General features: G+C 43.3%; 1 protein-coding gene across 3 annotated transcripts in view; it reads right to left on the bottom strand.

Moving 5' to 3' along the window:
- Positions 1-3,785: 3,785 nt before the first annotated feature.
- CSRNP3 (cysteine and serine rich nuclear protein 3) overlaps positions 3,786-19,426 on the bottom strand; it is an 89,740-nt gene continuing 74,099 nt past the window's right edge. For 2 of the 3 annotated variants that reach the window (XM_079978674.1, XM_079978676.1), the window contains 4 exons: positions 16,999-17,258; positions 12,665-12,961; positions 10,364-11,407; positions 3,786-3,815 (listed from right to left, as the gene is read on the bottom strand). In XM_079978674.1, the coding sequence (XP_079834800.1) occupies positions 3,801-3,815; positions 10,364-11,407; positions 12,665-12,961; positions 16,999-17,258 (1,616 nt within the window). In that variant the 3' untranslated portion in view covers positions 3,786-3,800. Of the gene's footprint in view, positions 3,816-9,169; positions 11,408-12,664; positions 12,962-16,998; positions 17,259-19,426 lie in introns of those variants that run through there. The other variant, XM_079978675.1, reaches the window with a different exon arrangement.

Here is a 19,426-nt window from a genome sequence, read left to right as displayed (position 1 = left end):
TTGGGATTTTGGGTGTGTGTGCAGCTTTCTGTTTCTTTGCTTGGGTCTGAGTGTGCTCCAGTGACTTGGTATGATGTTCAAAGCCACTAAAAAAGGAAACACAAAAAACCTTGGCAACTGCAGCAGCACAGCCCTGGGACCAACCAGGAACAAATGTTTGGCAGTTCTGCAGGCAAAGTGTAGCCATGTTTGTGTATTTGTATTGCTCACGCTGGCAGGAGGGAGCAGGCAGCCTGATGTGGAATTAATCTAGACTATCCAGATTAATTTCTAGAGCATCCTTTGGACGTTAGAATAATGAATGCATTGCAAATTACTGAGGCCCGTAGGCACTGGCCTGTAGCAGTAACATGGTTGCATGCCATCGTCTAGAACAGGCACCCCCAAACTCGGCCCTCCAGTTGTTTTGGGACTACAGTTGTTTTGGGACTACAGTTAGCTAGGGATGATGGGAGTTGTAGTCCCAAAGCAGCTGGAGGGCCGAGTTTGGGGATGCCTGGTCTAGAAGCTACAGCGTCTATCAGCACCTTATGTTCAAATGCATGCTCTGATTTTTCTCTTATTTCACCTAATTCCTCTGTTTTTAAACTTCTTCAGCTATCATTTTCTAGTGCCCCTTTCCTTTAATAACCTGATACGTTTTGGAGCCCTACCTCCTTTCTTAGGCCTCTGGTTCCACAAGGTTCTTTGGAATCTGAGCAGCTCCATTAAAGGCAGACCCAAATCCAGAAGTTAAAAAGTAGGACCACCCATCTGTTTCTGGCAAATGGGAAATAAGTTGTTGCATTCTCCAAAGCTGTTTTCTTGCATTCAAGTGCTTGTGGAAAAGATATTTGTGGTTTTTTTTTGTGATTGTGTCAGTATGTCTCCTCCAAAGGAAGCCACAGAGCTCCATCGATCATCATTCACAGCAAAATAAATAGCAGCTTGGCAGCAGATGTTGATTTCTTTCTCTTGCATCAATCCAGGTAAGGTACACCATATGTGTAATCTCGTTCAGATAATAATATATTTTGTAAAATGCAGCATTCTATTATTACAGTTCTATCAATCCTGTGTTATCTTTTATTTTAGTTAATTCTGTTTTCAAATTCTTTGAGACTGTAGCTGTAAAATAGCCAAAGGGAATCAGTGAAAGGTATAGCTCCTGAAAGGAACATGTTAATGTTGGAGATTCATTCCCCGTGTCTGCAGAGTGTATTTAACAGGATAATATTAAATATCAGATTTATCTAGACTACTGATTATGTACTTTGTAGTTTTATAGTCTAATTTTATCCTGTGGACCGCCTTGAGAACTGCAGGTATAGGGTGGTATATGCATTTAATAATAATAATAATAATAATAATAATAATAATAAATGCTCCTTTTTAAAACAAGCAAACCAACAAACCTTTTGAAGTTCTTATTTATTAAATGCTTGTTCAATAAACTAACCAGCAGAGGATGCTGTTGCAAAATTATTTCCAATAGCGTCTAGAAAAACAGCTTCCTAATCCTTTGTGTAAACCCACATGAACCAAATTCCGCTGACAAGGGTGGTGGTGTTTCTGATGGCACAGAGTTTTACCCATGAAAGAAGTGATTGGCTGCTTTGAACATGTGTTTGTTTAAATATTCATATATCGCTGTATCACGGTGGTTTACAACAAGATAAAAACCTAAAACCAAACAAGAAAGTCATAAAAAGTTAAAGCCCAGTTTAAAATAAAAAAGAACTTAAAAACAAACATCACTAGGCCATTGTGGGGATGTGCACTTAATTGCCTGGCAGACCAGAGAAGTTTTTAGCAGCTGTTTAAAAGTTGGCACAGAAGGCGCCTGCTGAATCTCTTGTTAGCAGGGTATTTCGCATGACTGGGCTGGTAACTCTAAAGGCTGGATTTCTCATTGTCAAACAAGCCTCACCAAGGGCGGGTGGTGATAAATAGAAAAAACCTGCCCCCCAGTTCTCTCTCAGCCCTATCCCCACTCCCAAATCCTAGTCCTTTGCATCTCCATATCTTTTAAATTACAGCTCCTCTCAGTCCCTTGAAAATAGGGCTCTCCTCTTAGACCTTGCCAACACCTCTGTGACCTTAAGAGCTAAACTGCTCTTAAGAAAGGCGCTGTTTTTCCACCACCACTGTTTAAACTGCAGGCTTCTCCTGTTGCTGATTCTGCTTTTAGAAGACTAGCAGAAGGTGCATAAGAGAGCGATGTGGAGGAAACTGGAATGAAGAGGTGGGGAGCAGCAAAGTGTAGTTGGCTGGGTTACCAGTGGGAACGCAACTTTTGCTGGGACAGAAGTCATATTGAAAGTCCCATGATAAAAATAAAAGTTTACTTCTGAAAGAAAAAAAGTAGGAATTGCAGGGCTGGGAAGAATGATGTCTTTCATGCTTAGCGCCTCAAAGCCCTTCCCCAATGTCATGTGGAATACAACAAAGGTTAAATTAGTCAATTCATTGTGGCCCACCAGTAGCTGCTGATTGCTAGGACTCTTGCAAAAGAATTTGAACTACAGTATTTTTCGCACCATAAGACACACCTAGTTTTTAGAGGAGGAAAATGGGGGGGGGGGAAATATTCTGAATCAAATGTTGTACTAAACTATTTAATAAGCTACAGTGGTGCCCCGCAAGACGAACGCCTCGCAAGACGGAAAACCCGCTAGGCAAAAGGGTTTTCCGTTTTGGAGGCGCTTCGCAAAACGAATTTCCCTATGGGCTTGCTTCACAAGACGAAAATGTCTTGCGAGTTCCTGCGGGGTTTTTTCCCTTTTTTCCCCCTTTTCCTAAGCCCTAAGCCGCTTATCAGCTGATCCGCTAAAAGCCGCTAATAGCGCTAATCCGATAAGCAGTCAATGGGCTTGCTTCGCAAGACGAAAATACCGCTATACAAAGAGCCTCATGGAACGAATTAATTTCGTCTTGCGAGGCACCACTGTACTGGTATATCAGAGTGAGAGGGAGAGGGACAGGAGCTGTATGTTTCTTTAGCGTGCGCGCTCAAGGAGCGACGAGCGGGGAGGCAGCATACCCCTGGACAGACCCAACACAGGAACCCCAGAAGCCTCCTCTCATGTAAGCGGCTCCTCTCCCGCTTTGCTGCTTTAAAGCGAGCTGAGCCGGGGAGGAGGGAGGGAAGGAGAGCCCGTCCATCCTTCCTTCCCTCCCTCCCTCCCTCCCTCCTGCGTGGCTCGCTTTAAAGCAGCGAAGGTGGACAGGAGCCGCTTACACCCGTGTAAGCGGCTCCTCTCCCGCTTTGCTGCTTCAGAGCGAACCAGGAAGGAAGGGGAGCCATGGATCCTCCACTCACGACTTCAGCGGGATCCCGCCGCCATCCATAGGCATTCACTCCATAAGACGCACAGACATTTCCCCCTTTTAGGAGGAAAAAAGTGTGTCTTATAGAGCGAAAAATAAAGTATTTTGGACTTGATCTGATCCAGGAAAGACACTTTGCTTGTTTTCAGAATTCTCTGTCATGGATAAGTTAAGCTCTACAGTTAAGAGATCTTGAATAATATACTCTTGCTTTGGAAATTTTAAAATGTATCAGTAGGCCATAGGGATTCTTGGAAAACCAAGATGGTAGACTATACAAGACAGGTTAGCATACCCCTAATGCTGGGTTTGTACCACTCAGGATAAAAGTGCTATGTGGCCTTTTTGAATGGGTGCATCTGGATAAGTCCTCATTAGTTTTGAAGATTTCCAAAGTAGTAGCTCCCAGGCAGAGAAGAATGTACGCATGAATAGTTTGTAATTTTATCAGGACAGGTTATTTGTTGTTTACTGTTGTAATCATTGTTTTTTCAAAATTTTATCTTCTGTACCATGAAAAGAAATAAAAACAGTATTAAACTTTAAACGATTAAGATACCCCTTCCCCAGTACAAAAGAGGCAGTAATAGATGTAACGTAGAAACCTGATTTACTTTGTTGCAAACAAATAGACAATAAATATATATTGTACAATATATAGTAAAAATACAGCATAATACGAGTGCCACTAAGAAAAAAAATAACCTAATTTTAAGACTTATAAATGCTTATTTTGTAATATATACATTGCAGAAATAAGCCACAATAAATACATCAAATTAAATGTCATTCATCATAAATACTGAAAATATAAATACAAGATACAGTTAAAATAAAAGATTACAGCATAAGGTCCAGGTTAAGTTTTGTCAAATGTTTTTGTTGCCTACATTACCCTTTTGGTATTTGTGAAGTTGCAACTTATAAAGCAAAATTAAATCAACACATGGAGGGAATAATGCCAATTATGGGTTTTGAGTTTTACATTAACATTCTATTCTCTTGCCATAAACATCTTGGAAGAATGCCTGAGGAACAGAAAACTGGGAGCAAGTGACCTGGTCAGAACAGGGGCCCACAGTAGCTGAGCCAAAGCTACCTTGCATAACACTAACCACCAGTAAGAGGCTTTGGGTGGTGGTGTGTAGCTTCTGTCTACAATGGCTAAGTTGAGAGACCCATCCATGGTGATTAAAAACCACCCTCATAAAAAGATAATCCTGTGTATCTACCCTCAAATGTGTTAAGTTAAAGCAGCATTACGGTTATTTACAATTTTCAAGCAGCTATGAGAATCTACTTCTACATCTTAAAGCACGAGTTCTGATTTTTTATTTTTCCTGAATTGGAAATACCATTGGACCCACGGCTGTATACACTATTTACTTTAATTCTTGAGAACATTCCAGATCAGAGTTACAGATGAGGTTTGTGTTTTTCTTTCCATATATCAGTGGCAATTGAGAAAGAAAAAAGAAGGGACAGTAGATAGGGTAAGTCATACAGAGCTAATAATTGTCCAAAGCAAAGAGATTCCTTATTGGGTGAGTTTTCTTACATAATGTATACACAGTGTGAATCAGTATAAGCTGCATCACTCTAATAAAGTGCTGGGTCACACCTGTCCACACAATGCTTTCCATTTTGAAAACCTTAATAGCAAAGTAAATGAAAGAAAGAAAGAGCAGGTCAGTTTCACTATGGCGAGTTCCAAGCTGTTGGGAGAGGAAGGGATTTTTCTTTACTATTTATGTCTTATCAAATTTCTAGTACCTAAGATACTTTACATGTGTTATTTTTACCAACTCCACCCCAAGTCTTTTTCCAAACAAAACACCTGTAACTTAGTCCACTGAATGAAGAATTAATGAATGAATTACTTTGCATGGGATGAGGTTAATATGGTAGCCATCTGAATCAGTAGGTATGAAATAGTAAAAGCGTTAAATTCATGCTCCTATATTAATATTTCTTTTGGCTGTAAACAAATGAGTTTCAGGTCACCTAGGTACCCACCCCCGAAGGAAAAAACACCCCATTAAATCTACATAGTTAAGGTTTTGGGGGGCAGTGAGGAAAGGCTATTTTCACCATGCATCGCAAATAAAATTTCCTAAATGGAATTTTGGTGGACTGCCACTCCAACCCTACGGTTTTCTTAACAGACAGCTCAAGGAATAGCTTGCACTGCCGTAGATGAGGCATGGTCCTTTGCAGGTGGGTAAGTAGACCATATTGGTTCTGTTCCCCTTTCCATATCCCCCCCTTTTTCAGTTAATTACTGATGGTATTGTCTTCCATAGCAACTTACAAGAGTTGGGGCTGGAGCCTATGCTTATTCCTAAAAGACTTAACAGGTTGAGGCATGCTAGTCCTTTACACTAGCAGCAGGGGACACAGTGTTGCTCAGGTGTTGGCAGGTGATCCTAAGAGCTGCAGCATATCTATTTCAGATATATTCCTTACAATGAAACTAAGCTTTCAGTCTTGCAGGGAAGCCCTCCTGCTTGCTAATGTAATATTTGGCACCTTACTCCCTCATCCTTGGTATTACATTCTCTAGCAAATAGGGATATGTATAAACATAATCTTCGAGAGTTGCATTATCTATTTTGATCAGGATATGCATCTATATGAACAGAAGGCACTTGACTGTGCCATAGGATTTGTGCATCTCCCAATCCTACTAGGATTCATCTACTTGTGATGAACAAGATTAATTCAGTTTAGGTTAGTTGCAAACTTGTGTGTTGTCTTCCATATTATCCCACATCCTTGTAGTCATGTTTTAAACATGGTTCTATTTTCCTGTGGAAATTAATGGGGAGGGGGAAAAGGGAAAGAATTACTTGAGGACAAAAATAAATTTATCTAGCACATTGGGAATTTCCTGAAAATTTTAGAGCACTCCCTTATAATGTAAACCGAGTCATCTTGATCCAGTAAGAGCATCCTGTCCCTGTCACACTGGGCCCCATTCCCAGAAGGATGCTATGTGAAGAAAAATTGGATCCAGCATGGTTGTTCCATCTCACGTTTCATCCATCTGTGCATGGGGCTTGATGTAGAAAAGCCTTGTATTCTATGACATGATTGTATCTTTGCAATCATTTCAGTACAGGCTATTTCTCCATGTGCTCTATCTGGTGTCTGGGGTAAAAAAAATAAAACCTTTTTGTGACTTTGGGACACATTGGATTACTGTAACTGAGAACGGCAGGCAGACTGGAAGACTTCAGGAAAGAACACTCCTGGCTGTAAAAAAAAAAAAATACTAAAAAATCCTGGAGCCAAATCAATCTGCTCTGCCTATCTTTAAAGATCAATAACACAACATGCAAGTGAGACTTAGTTGGCCAGGAAAGTGCTCCCAGTTGTTTTCCTTCTGGCCTGCTAAAATTAATGTGCGGGGTGATTTGTTATTAGACAGAAATAGGTACGACAATGTCTGTTTCCAATGGGAATGCTGTGTTCCAACTTGCTGACTGGTACCTAAAACTAATGGGCATCAATGCATGTAAACTCAGCAAGATCATCTTCATTATCTGTATGGCCTAGAGAGCCATCACGAAAACTAAAGCAGAACATGCAAAACTTGTACAAAACACATTCACTGTTATTTGTCATTTAGTCACAACAAGCCATTTGGCACATAAGGCTCACAGATATCAAACCAAGGGCTAACAATACAGGAAGTACAGCACTTGTGTGAGCCACGGGAGTTCATTCCACCATCTCCCATGTATTGTGCTCCATATGGCAAAAAGAAATTGGATTTTTGGGGGTGGGTGGAGATTCGAACAAATCTGTGGTGCTGTAGAATGTGAGAGAGCTTCACATGGGAAGGAAGTTTGACTCCTTGCTAACATCCAAGTGACTCTGGGCCTTGCTGCGTGGCAGACGTTGATCCGGCTGCTTGAATTATGCAGGCTGGTAAAATAGTTAATAAAACTATTAAAGAAGCTTGATGCTTCATACAACTATGGCGTTTGCCCCCTTGGAGCATGAGCTGATTGACAGAAGGGCCATGTTACCCTCCCCAGGAGCAAGTGCTTAAAGGCAAACATTTACAGCCAATTTAGAAAGGCTGATTTAAGACAGTACCCTTAAGTCTACAGCAGGGAGCAAAATGTGTGCATGGCTGCACAGGGTATTTCTACATGATAGGTATAATCTTGATCGAAACTGGATATGGATATCAATTTTAAATGTTACTTAAATGTAAAATACTGTAGCAGTAAGTTCAGCTGATTCTTTTTATCACAGTGTTTGTCCAGTAAGGGCACAAAGGCGCACAAAGGTGCTTCCTCAAGTCCCTTTTTAAAAGAACTGAATTATCCAAACAGAACAGGAAGTGATGTATTTTTTAGATAGGCAGTGCTCAAGGCTTTAAATTTAAAATTGCCCCTGTAGATGAAAGGATTGTGTGTGGATGGCCTTATTAAATTGTCCTTTTCCAAAAAGTAGAGTTTTATATTATCTGTGGATATGGTAAAACTCTTGACTTGGCTGTTAAGTGGGAAAGACAGATGTTGGACTTTTGTAGTCCCAGGTTACACTCATAGGCATTGTTCTCACTATTGAATAAGAAACCTTAAAAATAATATTTTCTATTAGCAGCCACCTGATTAGGGATTTCTGTGATGTGCACACAGTGCTCTGCTGCCTGCAAGGATCCCCAGTTCACTTCAGCGGAGTTAACGTCTCCAGACTCCCATTTCTTTGCATACACACACCCGCTTCCTCCACAGAAGTAAATGGAGAAGGCAGAGTCCACAGTAGCCTTGGCTGGAGCATAAATAGCAAAAAACAATGAGGAGTGCAAAGGCTTGAGTCCTTTAACTGAACACCAGCAACTGCGGACATATTCCTGTTGATTTCAACCTCCTTTTGGATCAGGCCTTTAAAATATTGCTACAGTACTATAGGTGAAATAAGTCACACTGGAGTGAATGGCTCAATGCCCCTAGAACCCTGTCGGTCTTCTGTTTACAATGCATTTGCTTTCTCAACACAAAGACTCCTTTTACCAATGACTTACTCATATATTCCGAAATTGGCTAGAGAAAACATGGATCATTCCCCCCCTAATTTTTGCCTATATGATTTAAAAGTAAAAAAAAATAAAAAAAATAAAAAACCTACCATCTAGCATACCTTGAAGACTTTCCATAGCCTCCACAAGTAAGGGGAGGCCCTAAAGTGCATTAGTTAGCTGTATATTTGCAGGGCAACAAAGAGCCAGAGTTTTCATCCTGAACGTGAACATGAGGCACACAATGCACCGAAAGGTAGTTGCAACTAAATTCTACTGAAAGAATTGAAGATGAGGTCCCATTGATTTCACTGGTTCATCAGGCTAGTTTTCTATTAACCATAGCAATCCAGATGGCCTGTTAATTTGAGCATTCATCCTGATTTGTTTGCGGGGAGATTAGAAAGCATTGGCTTTTTAAATAAACATTCATTCTGATACGCTTGTGCAGAGGTTATCCCACACTTTCCTTACTGCAAAAAGGGCTGATGTTTGGAGGGTGGGTTGTTGCATGAAACCTGTCAACAATTACGACTGTGCACCCTGGTGTGTGATTGAATCCCACCCCAAAACAGTGACAATCTGGCATGTTCATGTGGCCACTGTAGGTAATGGAGAGTCTGTGTGCATGGGGCTAATGCAGAGCAAGGGTGGTGTTGTGTAGTGGTTAGAGTGGGCAACTCCCAACTCAGTCACAAAATCGACTAGGTGCCTCTTTAAAATACCTTCCAGGATTACTGAGAGAATAAAATGTGTAAGGGGAGAACCATGTAAACCTAAAAAATGTAAGAAATTAAAGTCTCTCTGGGGGTTTATTTTTGGGTGGGGGGGTGGGGTGTCACTGGAGGTCCCGTCCCCATTGTACATACTACTAAAGAAGCAGTGGTTGTACTACTATGATAATATATGTTACATCATAGGTCCAATGGCAAAAAACCACACCTGTGCCTCTGGGAAGTGGAGCGCAGGAAGATGTGAAGAGCAACTAGATTCTGCATGTATTTAATAGTGTTCATTTCCTTACGTAGCTTTTGGGTAGAAAACTGAGCAACAAATGAAATGCCCAAAAGAAAATAAACGCGTGAACCAGTCACAACTAACTTTTGGTGACTTGTGCCCAGCTTCCTTTATTTTCAAGGGATGTTGGTGCCAGTTAAAACCAAAAACCAGAGGATTGTCCTATATTTCACCTTCCTAGCAATTATAGATGCCTATGAGTGCAGTTCAGAAGGCGGAGCTTGTGCACGCCCTTCATTCATTTTATAGAGATGGAACAGGAATGCCCCACACGTGTTGCTGAAACGAGCAGATCATGCCTAGCAGTGGTACTTCCTGGACTGCTCCCTAGCTTACAAGTGTGACTGGAGGCTAGGGCACTTCAAAGAACATAATTCAATGTCAGCTTCAGATGTGGTTACAAAATATTTATATAATTTTCCTTATGAAATTTGAAGTGGCTGTGCTGTGCTGCTCAAATGTTCAGCTCCAAAGAACATGCTGTTCATTTTTTTATCAAGACATGAGTACTAAGCTACAATAAATAAAATATACATTACCAAACAATTCAGGGGCAGTTTTTTTGTACAGTAATCACATCTACATTTAAAAAGTCACCATCTCTTCAAATATGTGTGACAATTTTGTACTCTAAACATGAAGTTTCCAAAGTAAAATTTTCATTATCTTGTACTGGTCTGATAATACAAAGGGAAGCTTTGAGTCTCGATAGGCCAGCTTCACGTAGTTTAACAGGTAGGCGACTATTTTTTATTATTATTTAATCTAGGTATTTTCTATCAAAAGACCATTTGATTCCCCCCCCCCCCATTTTTAAATTTTAACTTTTTACATGAACTGCTTTTGTGCAATGGCCTAAACCAGAAGAAATATTCAAAACACTAACCACAGTCTTGTCCCCTTACCTCTATTGCTAAGAGGGGGGAGAGATTGGTTCCAGGGAATTAAAACAGAGTGCAGTTAAATATAGGGATTCCGTCCTAAAATAATTTAAACAGGTACCGTTTCCATGACAGGCGATTTGATACACTCTTCATGCAGTCTGCTCTTTTCTGAGAGGCTGAGCGAATTCTCAGCAGGATGCTCTGGGAGGTGAGTGCCGCCATTCAAAGCAGAAACAAATCCATCTTGAGAAGGACTTTTCAAGTATGAGGGAAAGTCCACTTGGGAGTGTCTTGGCCTATGCTCAGCGTATAGGCTACTACACGGAACAGTGCCGTCGCTCTCCGAAGACGAGCAGCAAACTATGACGGACGGGTTTGAAGGAGGATAAAGCGAGCCGCTATAACTTTCCTCTGATTGCCGTGTGTAGTCCACAAACTGTTCTGAAGCTGGATTATAAGGCACCAGAGAAAGATTACCATTCTTAACTGTATCCCTTTCAGAGTAAGCCTCACGCATCTGGCTAGGAGCGCCAGGGCTGTGGTTCTCTATTTGGTAATAAAGCGCTGAGGAGCTGCCATAATAGGAGGAAGCCTTGGAGTGACTCTCATGCATGGCAGTGCTGTCGGAGTAGCAGAGGACCGAAGGAAGAGCTTGCACCATGTCGCCATGAGCACCCAAGCCTTCCACAAAGTCATCCACCTTTTCCTCGTCATCATCCTCGTCGTCATCCTCTTCCTCTTCCTCATCTTCATCTGTTTCACTGGGTGCTAAACTCTGGGTGCTGGAATCTGTAACCCCACTACAAAAGCTGCTAGCGTCTTCCTCCTCCTCTTCCTCCTCCTCTTCCCCTGGGCAGTCCAAGTCATTGGCCGACTGCAAGTGCATCACACCGGCCCGAGATTCTGCTTCAATCTCAAAGTTATCTGGGACAGAATATTCTAGCGGGTGGGCTGCGGGGCCCATAGAGCTGCTGTGAGCGCTTATCTCGCCGTGGCAACCGTTCAGCGCAGAGACTTGCTGCTCTCTGCTCTTCTCCAATTCAAGTTTCATTATAGTGTGCAAAAAGTGAGTCCGAACGCGGATAGGGTTAAATTCAATTCTACCTGCCGTATTGCTACATCCTTCTTTAGTGCAACCACATGGGAAAGACATACGATCCACCTTTAGGAAAGAGACCATGGATTAACTAAGGGTGTGGGAAGGAGGAACTTTATAGTGCAGAACCTTGCCAAGCTAGAAATTGGCAGTAAAAGCCAGGAGGTATATTCAGGAAAGCTGCCTCAGATATATGGTCAAAGGGGTGATACGGAAAATAAATGATTTACATTAATTTTAAAATGCCCAGTCCATTATATTGCATCTTGCGGAAATAAATCCAGAGCAGGGAGACATTGGAAAGGAAGAATCTCAAAATTGGTTGCTCCATAAAGGACACCAAAGGTAAAGGGACCCCTGACCATTAGGTCCAGTCATGACTGACTCTGGTGTTGCGGCACTCATCTCGCTTTATTGGCCGAGGGAGCCGGCGTACAGCTTCCGGGTCAGGTAACCAGCATGACTAAGCCGCTTCTGGCAAACCAGTACCCTCCCACCAGAGTGGTACCTATTTATCTACTTGCACTTTGAGGTGCTTTCGAACTGCTAGGTTGGTAGGAGCAGGGACTGAGCAATGGGAGCTCACCCCGTCGTGGGGATTCGAACTGCCAAACTTCTGATCGGCAAGTCCTAGGCTCTGTGGTTTATCCCACAGTGCCACCCGCATTCCTTAAAGCAGTGTTTCCCAACCTTGGGTCTTCAACTGTTTTTGGACTACAATTCCCATCACCCCTGACCACTGATCTTGCTAGCTAGGGATGATGGGAGCTGGAGTCCAGAAATAGGTGGAGACCCAAGGTTGGGAAACACTGCCTTAAAGGACACCAAGGGCAACGTAAATGTAAAACTGCTGATTGCTTGCTAATAGGAAAGCTATCAAGATTTGTCCGTGGGGGTTTCATACTCTTTTCTAGAGCATGAGTCCCCCGTCCCCACTCTGCTGGACCCAAATGATCTCAACTGTTATGTTACCATAGCTGTCAACCATGGTTACACTTAACCAGGCTTAGGACTCATTATCAGAAGCCATGACTTATGAGAACCTTATTTACGCTGCTCCCCTGTAGCAAATGGATAGGTGGGTGCTGCCACTCACCTGGCTTCCCAACAGCGTAGTTGCTGTTGCATACTGAGATAGGCATTATAAAGAGACTCCTAGAATTTCCTACCACTTGGGGAAGTATGAAAAATACATTAGGAACATTTGAATGGTGGAGGGAGGATGCCACTGGGTTTTTTAAAAAACAAATACCTGTAATTATACTTTGGCTTCTCCTCGTTCCCCCCGGCCCCTTTAAGACTGTACCTGAGTTCAGTTCTCACCTGGCATTTTATGCCTGCAAGGCTGCAGGTACACGTTTCTGGGTCACAAAAGACTCGACAGTCACAGCCGCAGTCCTCCCTTGACAGGCGAATGGCTCGCAGCTCGTGTTTTTCTTCTACGTCAATCTTCTTGACCCCGGAGGCTCTCAGGAGTGCCCTGCGCTTTTTTGTTGGCAGAGGCTGTAGAAAGAAGTACTCGTCTACTTCTGTGTTATCTAGATCTATATCGTCGTCGGAAATGTCATCCAGTGTCAAAGTGTTTGCTTCCTCAGACTCCACGGTGCCGTTCTTAGTCATCTGCAACACAGAGCCATGAAAAAGTGTGTGGGGGATTCATTGAGAAGAAGAGCCATTCTCAGCTTGAAAACAGTTAACAAGGGCAACAAACCCTGTTTTTATCATGAAAGGCTATATGAACATGGCTTTCAACCAGTGCTTTTTTTCTGGGGGGGGGGGACACATACCCCTAAACATGTTATGAATCTAAGTTTGGCCTCATTGAGGGGCAGTATTTCAATATGAGTAGGAAAATGAGAGTATGCCTAAACATTTTTTTAGGGGGGAAAAGCACTGCTTTCAACTAAGGAGCTCCTGGCATGGAAGTGGGCTGGCTTGTTCCAGTACTGCTTACATGGCACTGCCCTATATAGTGTGAGGCCATTCATCCTTCTACCCCAGTATTATCTATCTGAACTGGCAGCAGCTTTTAGCATCCCTAACTCCTAGTACCAGCCACTTTTCCTAGGTGAGGCTACAGACAATCCATGATGGAAAGCATCAAATTTGTCATGCAAAAGAGGGGAAAGAAAGGCACATGGGAGTATTGGCAACAATTTAAGTGGCAGGGCACTTTACTTTTGAAGGAATGGGTTTCTGTGCAGTCAGTTTAAAACTGACTCAACCCCCCCCCTTTTCTTGTTTCTCCAAGAGAGCACTCTAAAATGCATAAAACTTGAGCTATTGAGAAAATGCATAACAAGGACACAGCTGTATAAACAAACTCTCTCCTTTATCAGTTACGGCAAGGGATAACCCTGACTGTACCAGTAGAACAGAGAAGACACGTCTGTGCCTTATCTTATGTCCTGACCACAAAAGACGCACAAAAGTCCGGGAACAACGCCAGAGCGTGTTCTCAGAGATGACGACCTCTTCCTCCAAGATAAGAGTAGGAAGAGGAAGATCCTTTTATGGTCAGAAGTACAGGAAGGAATACCCTTTTATGGTTAAGAATACCAGAGCAAGAACATATGTGATGTCAACCTGCGTACATAGGCTGACGTGGTTGGATTCCTGGGGAAGGAGGGAGAGGGTGCCTGGAGGATATATATACTGCATGTAATCTCTGATTTCTTTGGACCTGCTGTGGACTCACCACGCAAGTGCCTTCTGCTATCCGGAGAGCAGAATAAGCTCTTTCTTTGAACCAACCTCGGTGTCATTTGACTTCCTTCCTCCTGTCCCGGAGCAACGCAGACCCAATCGGTGAACTCCAATAAGGCTACACTTTCAGAAACCTTCCATTCTAATGGAATTGATCCTCAACCTAATGTTAATCTCCAGCTTTGCTACTGCAGTAGTAGTCATCTTGTTTTGCCTTATCTATGACATACTGCAAAGGTCCTCTGAGACCTGAATTGTGCCACGAATGAAGAAATCAGTGATGTGGGGCAGAAAATGTTCCTGCTTCACGAGTTCCTTTGTAGCAAGGAACGGATGCCAATTGCAAATCTGACGTTAGGGAAGCTTAGCAGGTTCAAAGCTTTGTTTACGGAATACAAGCAAAATAAGCATGTTAAATTGGATCTGTCTGGTGGTAAAGGTCCTTAATTCCCCAACCCTTCACAGGCCAATTTTGACAATCGCCTTTCAATCCAAGAGCTTCGATGTAACCACTGGTAGCTGGTCGGCAGGTACAACTGATTGGTGCTGGGAGTGTGCCTGCAATGGAGCATGCTCAGTTTTGCACCCCTGGGAACGGAGCTTTCGTCCTTCATTTGAGAAAGTGGCTTGAATGCAAACTGCTTTGGAACTGAGCAAATAAGCCCTCCAAGCTGCGCTAGGGAGTTCTTTCACCAGGAACTGTCTAGTGCGGACAAGCCCAGTGTGGCTTCCTCTCAGTGTGATAGGGACCCCCACTTGCAAATAAACTTTAGGCTGCCGATTGTCCCTTTGAGGCCACGTTCGCAGCTGCCCCACACCTGCCATTGTGTGCGACATTGGTTATGGGACAGGTGGGCATGCTTTGTGGGCAACAACCTTGGAGGCCAAATTGACAGGCATAATTTTGCCTGTGGCTGGAGGCTCCCTACAGCTGCTCTACAGCAACAGAAAATTTTCCTATGCAAATTTAAACTAATCTGCATAGGAACCCCTCCCCCCAAAAATATTAAGACTGCATATTAATACACCTTCTGCTACATATTTGTATTCAGCCCTACATAGCCTGAGACCTCAGAGATAGTAGGCAAAACAACACCATCTGCACACAGGAGTACTCTTGAGAACCCCAAGGTTTGCAGAAATTCTACTAATCTTTAGAAAAAGAAAACCACTAAGTAGGAAGGGAACCCTGAGAAAGAACCCAATGAAGACAGAGCATGCTCAGTGGGCATGGAATGCTGACTGACTGTTGATGAGAGGTGGAGATGGAATGTCCATAACAGGAGCACTTCATACTGCAAACGTTTATTGCAGGTCCCACATGTAACTGCATGCTCTGCCATAGCTTCTTTGATTCTGCAGAGCCACAGACTAAACAGAACAACGAAGCTGTGTAACAGCATCTACTTCTACTGTACAGCTCGCTCTGAGACCCTTGTCTCACAGACAGCACCATGTACCGTACTTCTTTGAAACGTGTAAAAATATTTTTGACACAAAGATGAACCAATGTGCTGCTCTCTTTCCAAGTGGCCAGCAGGAGGAGCTCTCAAACAACCTGCAGCTGACCAGGGACTGTGCACTATGTGCTTTAAAAATCAACAAAAGGCCTTTCCTGTTTCAAATGTGGTTTTAAATAATGAGTGGGGTGGGCAAATGTTGCTGGACTCCATCACCCTTAGCAGTTCACCATTCTGGCTGGGACTGATGCTGCTTGGAGCCCAATGACATTTGGAGGGCTCCAGGTTCTCCACCAAAATACATTTTGTACTCTTACTCATTTGTTTGTTTTAAGCAGAGCTGCATAAAACCTGTTTTTCTCCATCTTCACTAGAACAAAGGTTTTTAAGTTGTTATTTTCATCTGTGCTAATTATTTCCTTTTGTATTTTTTAATTTTGTATAGTGTCGGTTTTGCTTTTGCTTTTGCTTTTTAAGCTGCCTAGAGCATTGATGGGAAGCCATGTACATATCACCACTGCCACCATCATCTTGTAACAACCCATTTCTCGTCTGCTTTGTTCCTAACACTGCCAGCGCGATCCCAAGACATGTGGGATGTGGTCTGCTTTGCCCACTCCCCTTCACAAGGACAGAGTTGAGGGACGAATTTGCAGTAAGTTTTGACTCTGATCTGGATGTGATCTGCTTTCAAATCAGCCAAACTGAGTGCTTTAAATACTGCTGCAACCACCTGCTCAATCTGGAGTGCCTCTGTGGCGCTTAAGCAGACGATGCGAGTCCACTATGGCCCACTGGCCATGTATGGTGACTTGTCTTCATGTGTGTGTATTTGCCAGTAGCCTGGGACCATAAAAAATAAGAGATTGCTCAAGTCCCAGACAAACAATATGAGACACAAAATTTTGCAGAGACAGTCAGTAGCATCATCTCTCTGAACGCCAGGTGTGTCCAGTACCTGTAAGCTCTGACTGGGCATGAGAAGGAACACATAAACAGATTGGTGCAGGACATGCTTCAGTCAGAGTCTCCTGCAAGTAGATACCATACAGAACACATATAAAATGGGTTCCAATATTTTATCCGGCAGCCTCATCCCACATTACCCAGATTCCTAACACAAAGCAGCACTTTCTTAAAATAACCAGCCAAAATCTCTTGCGCAGAACAATCCGCACTAAGCAATTTGGCTAACCATATTTAAATTTTGATCAAAGCGAGAACTTTGATGGGGGGAAATGAATTGCCATCGTATCTGCATAGCAGGAAGGAAGCTGTCGCCTTAAAGAGCTCAGGTGGAAGCCTATTACAAATCTGATGAGTTAATGTGGGAAACAGGGAAGATGCCAGCTTCCTTGGGGCAACTGACGTGCAGCCATGTTAGAAGCGGAGACGCAATCTTGCCAAGGATGTAAGTGCGGCAATTCCTCTGTTTCCTGCTTCTTGCCCACACGGTAGAGAGGCAATGCAGTTCGCTAGCCTTGTCCTTACCTTGAGCTTCAAAGAATTCAGTTTCTCCTCCCTGAGATGCTCTCTCAACATCTCTCGGTGAAGCCTCTCTTGCTCCATTGCAAATTCCCCCAGTGTGTACTGGCGCACACTGTTGTGACGTGTGGACATGCCCAGGGTGCTTCCTCCCTGGCTGGGGACACTCGTGAACCCTTGCCTCCTTGTGAAGTAGTACACGGTAACGCAGTTAAAATGAACATTCTTCGTCCTCTTCCGCTTCTCTCTTTTCAGAATCGATGATGCTGCAAAGAAAGAAGGTGACCAGCTTAGAATGAAAACCGTTCTCACCATTTCACAAATTCTCAGCAGTGGGTTCCCCAGGCCAGCTGGTGCTGAGCACCTCTGCCTGGGGGAATCAGGGATGAGGAAGGAGTGCTGGTGGTGGGAGCTGGCATGAGTGCAAGTTGTGTGTGCCTCCACACACACAACCGATTTCCCATGTGGGGAGAGGGAGTTATTCCAATTCTCGGCCTTCCTCGCTCTGTGCAGTTAATTGGGTGGAGAAGCTGGCCTGTTGCCAGTTTCCTTCTCTCTCCCTCCCATATCAGCACACATGCTTAATTTGGCATTCAACTTATTTTCATTCATTTTCATTATTGTTATTAGCATATAGTGTTACTGCCACATTTAGTCAATTCATTAGTTTTGTTAACGGATCAAAAACATTCTGAAAGGCTAACAAACTACCCCTTCCCCCCAATCAACGGGGAAGTAGATTTATAGCCATCTTAAGTTATTTTTAGCAATCCTTAATACAAAACTGACATTTTCAAAAAGGCTTTCATTCCGTGTGAAAACAGGAACTGCCTGTTCAAAGACAATACCTGATGTGACATGTTGACTTCACACATCACAACAAAAGAATATTGGGGGTTGGTTGGTTTTGGTTTGTTTTTGAACTGCTTTCTCATGTGCCTATTTAGGCAGGGTTAATGGATTACTCAGCTAAAACTCTTAGGACTCCTTGGTCATTTAATCAGGTGGTAGTCAATGTTGCTGCTAAAAGTTTTGCTGCAGTGCAGTTCCATCAATGTTCATTGCACTTTCCAGAGCAACTTTAATTTGTTTCCAATCTCAATTTCCGATCTTAACTGTGGAACAATGCAAAGACAACAAAGGTGTTGCAAAAGACATTCAAAGGTGTTCCAGTAAAAGCAGTCACTGCTTCTCTTACGAGACAAACCTAACTGCTTATTTTTATATAAAGCAGAATAGAGGCCTAGAACCTCTAACTATATAGCCAGCCATCTCAGAGGTAACAACAACATGGAGGTTCTTCTTCCCATACTGTCTCTAGGAACCAGGTGCCGGGAGTTAGGACAGGAAGACTTAAATACCCTGGGAGTGGACCTTAGGAAAGCCTATTTCCTCCTGGGGCCACCTGCTCTCCAAGCCTATCTGCCATTGACCAATTTAACAGGAGCCAGATTTCCAAGCTGGCGAAGGGAGCCAACGCTTGCCCACCGGAAGTGAAAACCCTGTCAGTCCTGGTTTCCGTCAGGTCCCAGTGAAAGGAGGCATTGCCAACCTGCCGCACCCATTAGGGCAAGTGGACTTACTTATTTTTACACATCTGTAAGTTGCATTTCCATTAAAAATATAACAAGACAGAATACAACAGATAAAAGCAAAATCAACAAAGATATCCATAAAACATAAGAAGCTAGACAGTCCTTAAGGGACTTTGACCCCAAGTTGTTTAAGACATTGTGAATTAACAGAAGTCCCTTGAACATGGCAGCTCTCTTAGTGGTGGGGTAACATATTGCCAGTAATCTGGTCCTGTGAGCAGTCTGCACAACTGTGGACCAGATAAAAGGGTAATGCCCACATAAAGCACAGCTATCAAGCCTTCAGGCAGTTCCAATGCATGGGCCGCTGTGGTCAGGCTGTCACTGTTCAGGAAAGGTTGCAGCTGGCAAACCACCTGAACCTGATAAAAGTCACTCCAGAGCACAGAGGTCAACTGGGACTCTAGTGACAAAGATGGATCAAGGAATACCCCAAAAATGAACACCTGCTCCTCCTTCAAAGAGAGTGCCATCCCATCCAGAACAGGCAGCTAATCTATCTCCTGGACATGGAAACCTCCAACCCACAAGGCCTCCCTCTTTATAAAGGCAAAGGGGCCCCCTGACCATTAGGTCCAGTCGTGGCCGACTCTGGGGTTGCGGCGCTCATCTCACTTTATTGGCTGAGGGAGCCGGTGTACAGCTTCCGGGTCATCTGACCAGCAAACCAGAGCAGTGCATGGAAACACCGTTTACCTTCTTGCCGGAGCGGTACCTATTTATCTACTTGCACTTTGACACGCTTTCGAACTGCTAGGTTGGCAGGAGCAGGGACCGAACAAGGGAGCTCACCCCGTCGCAGGGATTTGAACCACCAACCTTCTGATCAGCAAGTCCTA

The sequence above is a fragment of the Podarcis cretensis genome (assembly GCF_951804945.1).
Source record: "Podarcis cretensis genome assembly, chromosome: 1".
NCBI lineage: Eukaryota > Metazoa > Chordata > Lepidosauria > Squamata > Lacertidae > Podarcis > Podarcis cretensis.
The sequence above is the reverse complement of the archived record's forward strand: the minus strand, read 5'-3'. Positions and strand labels throughout refer to the sequence as shown.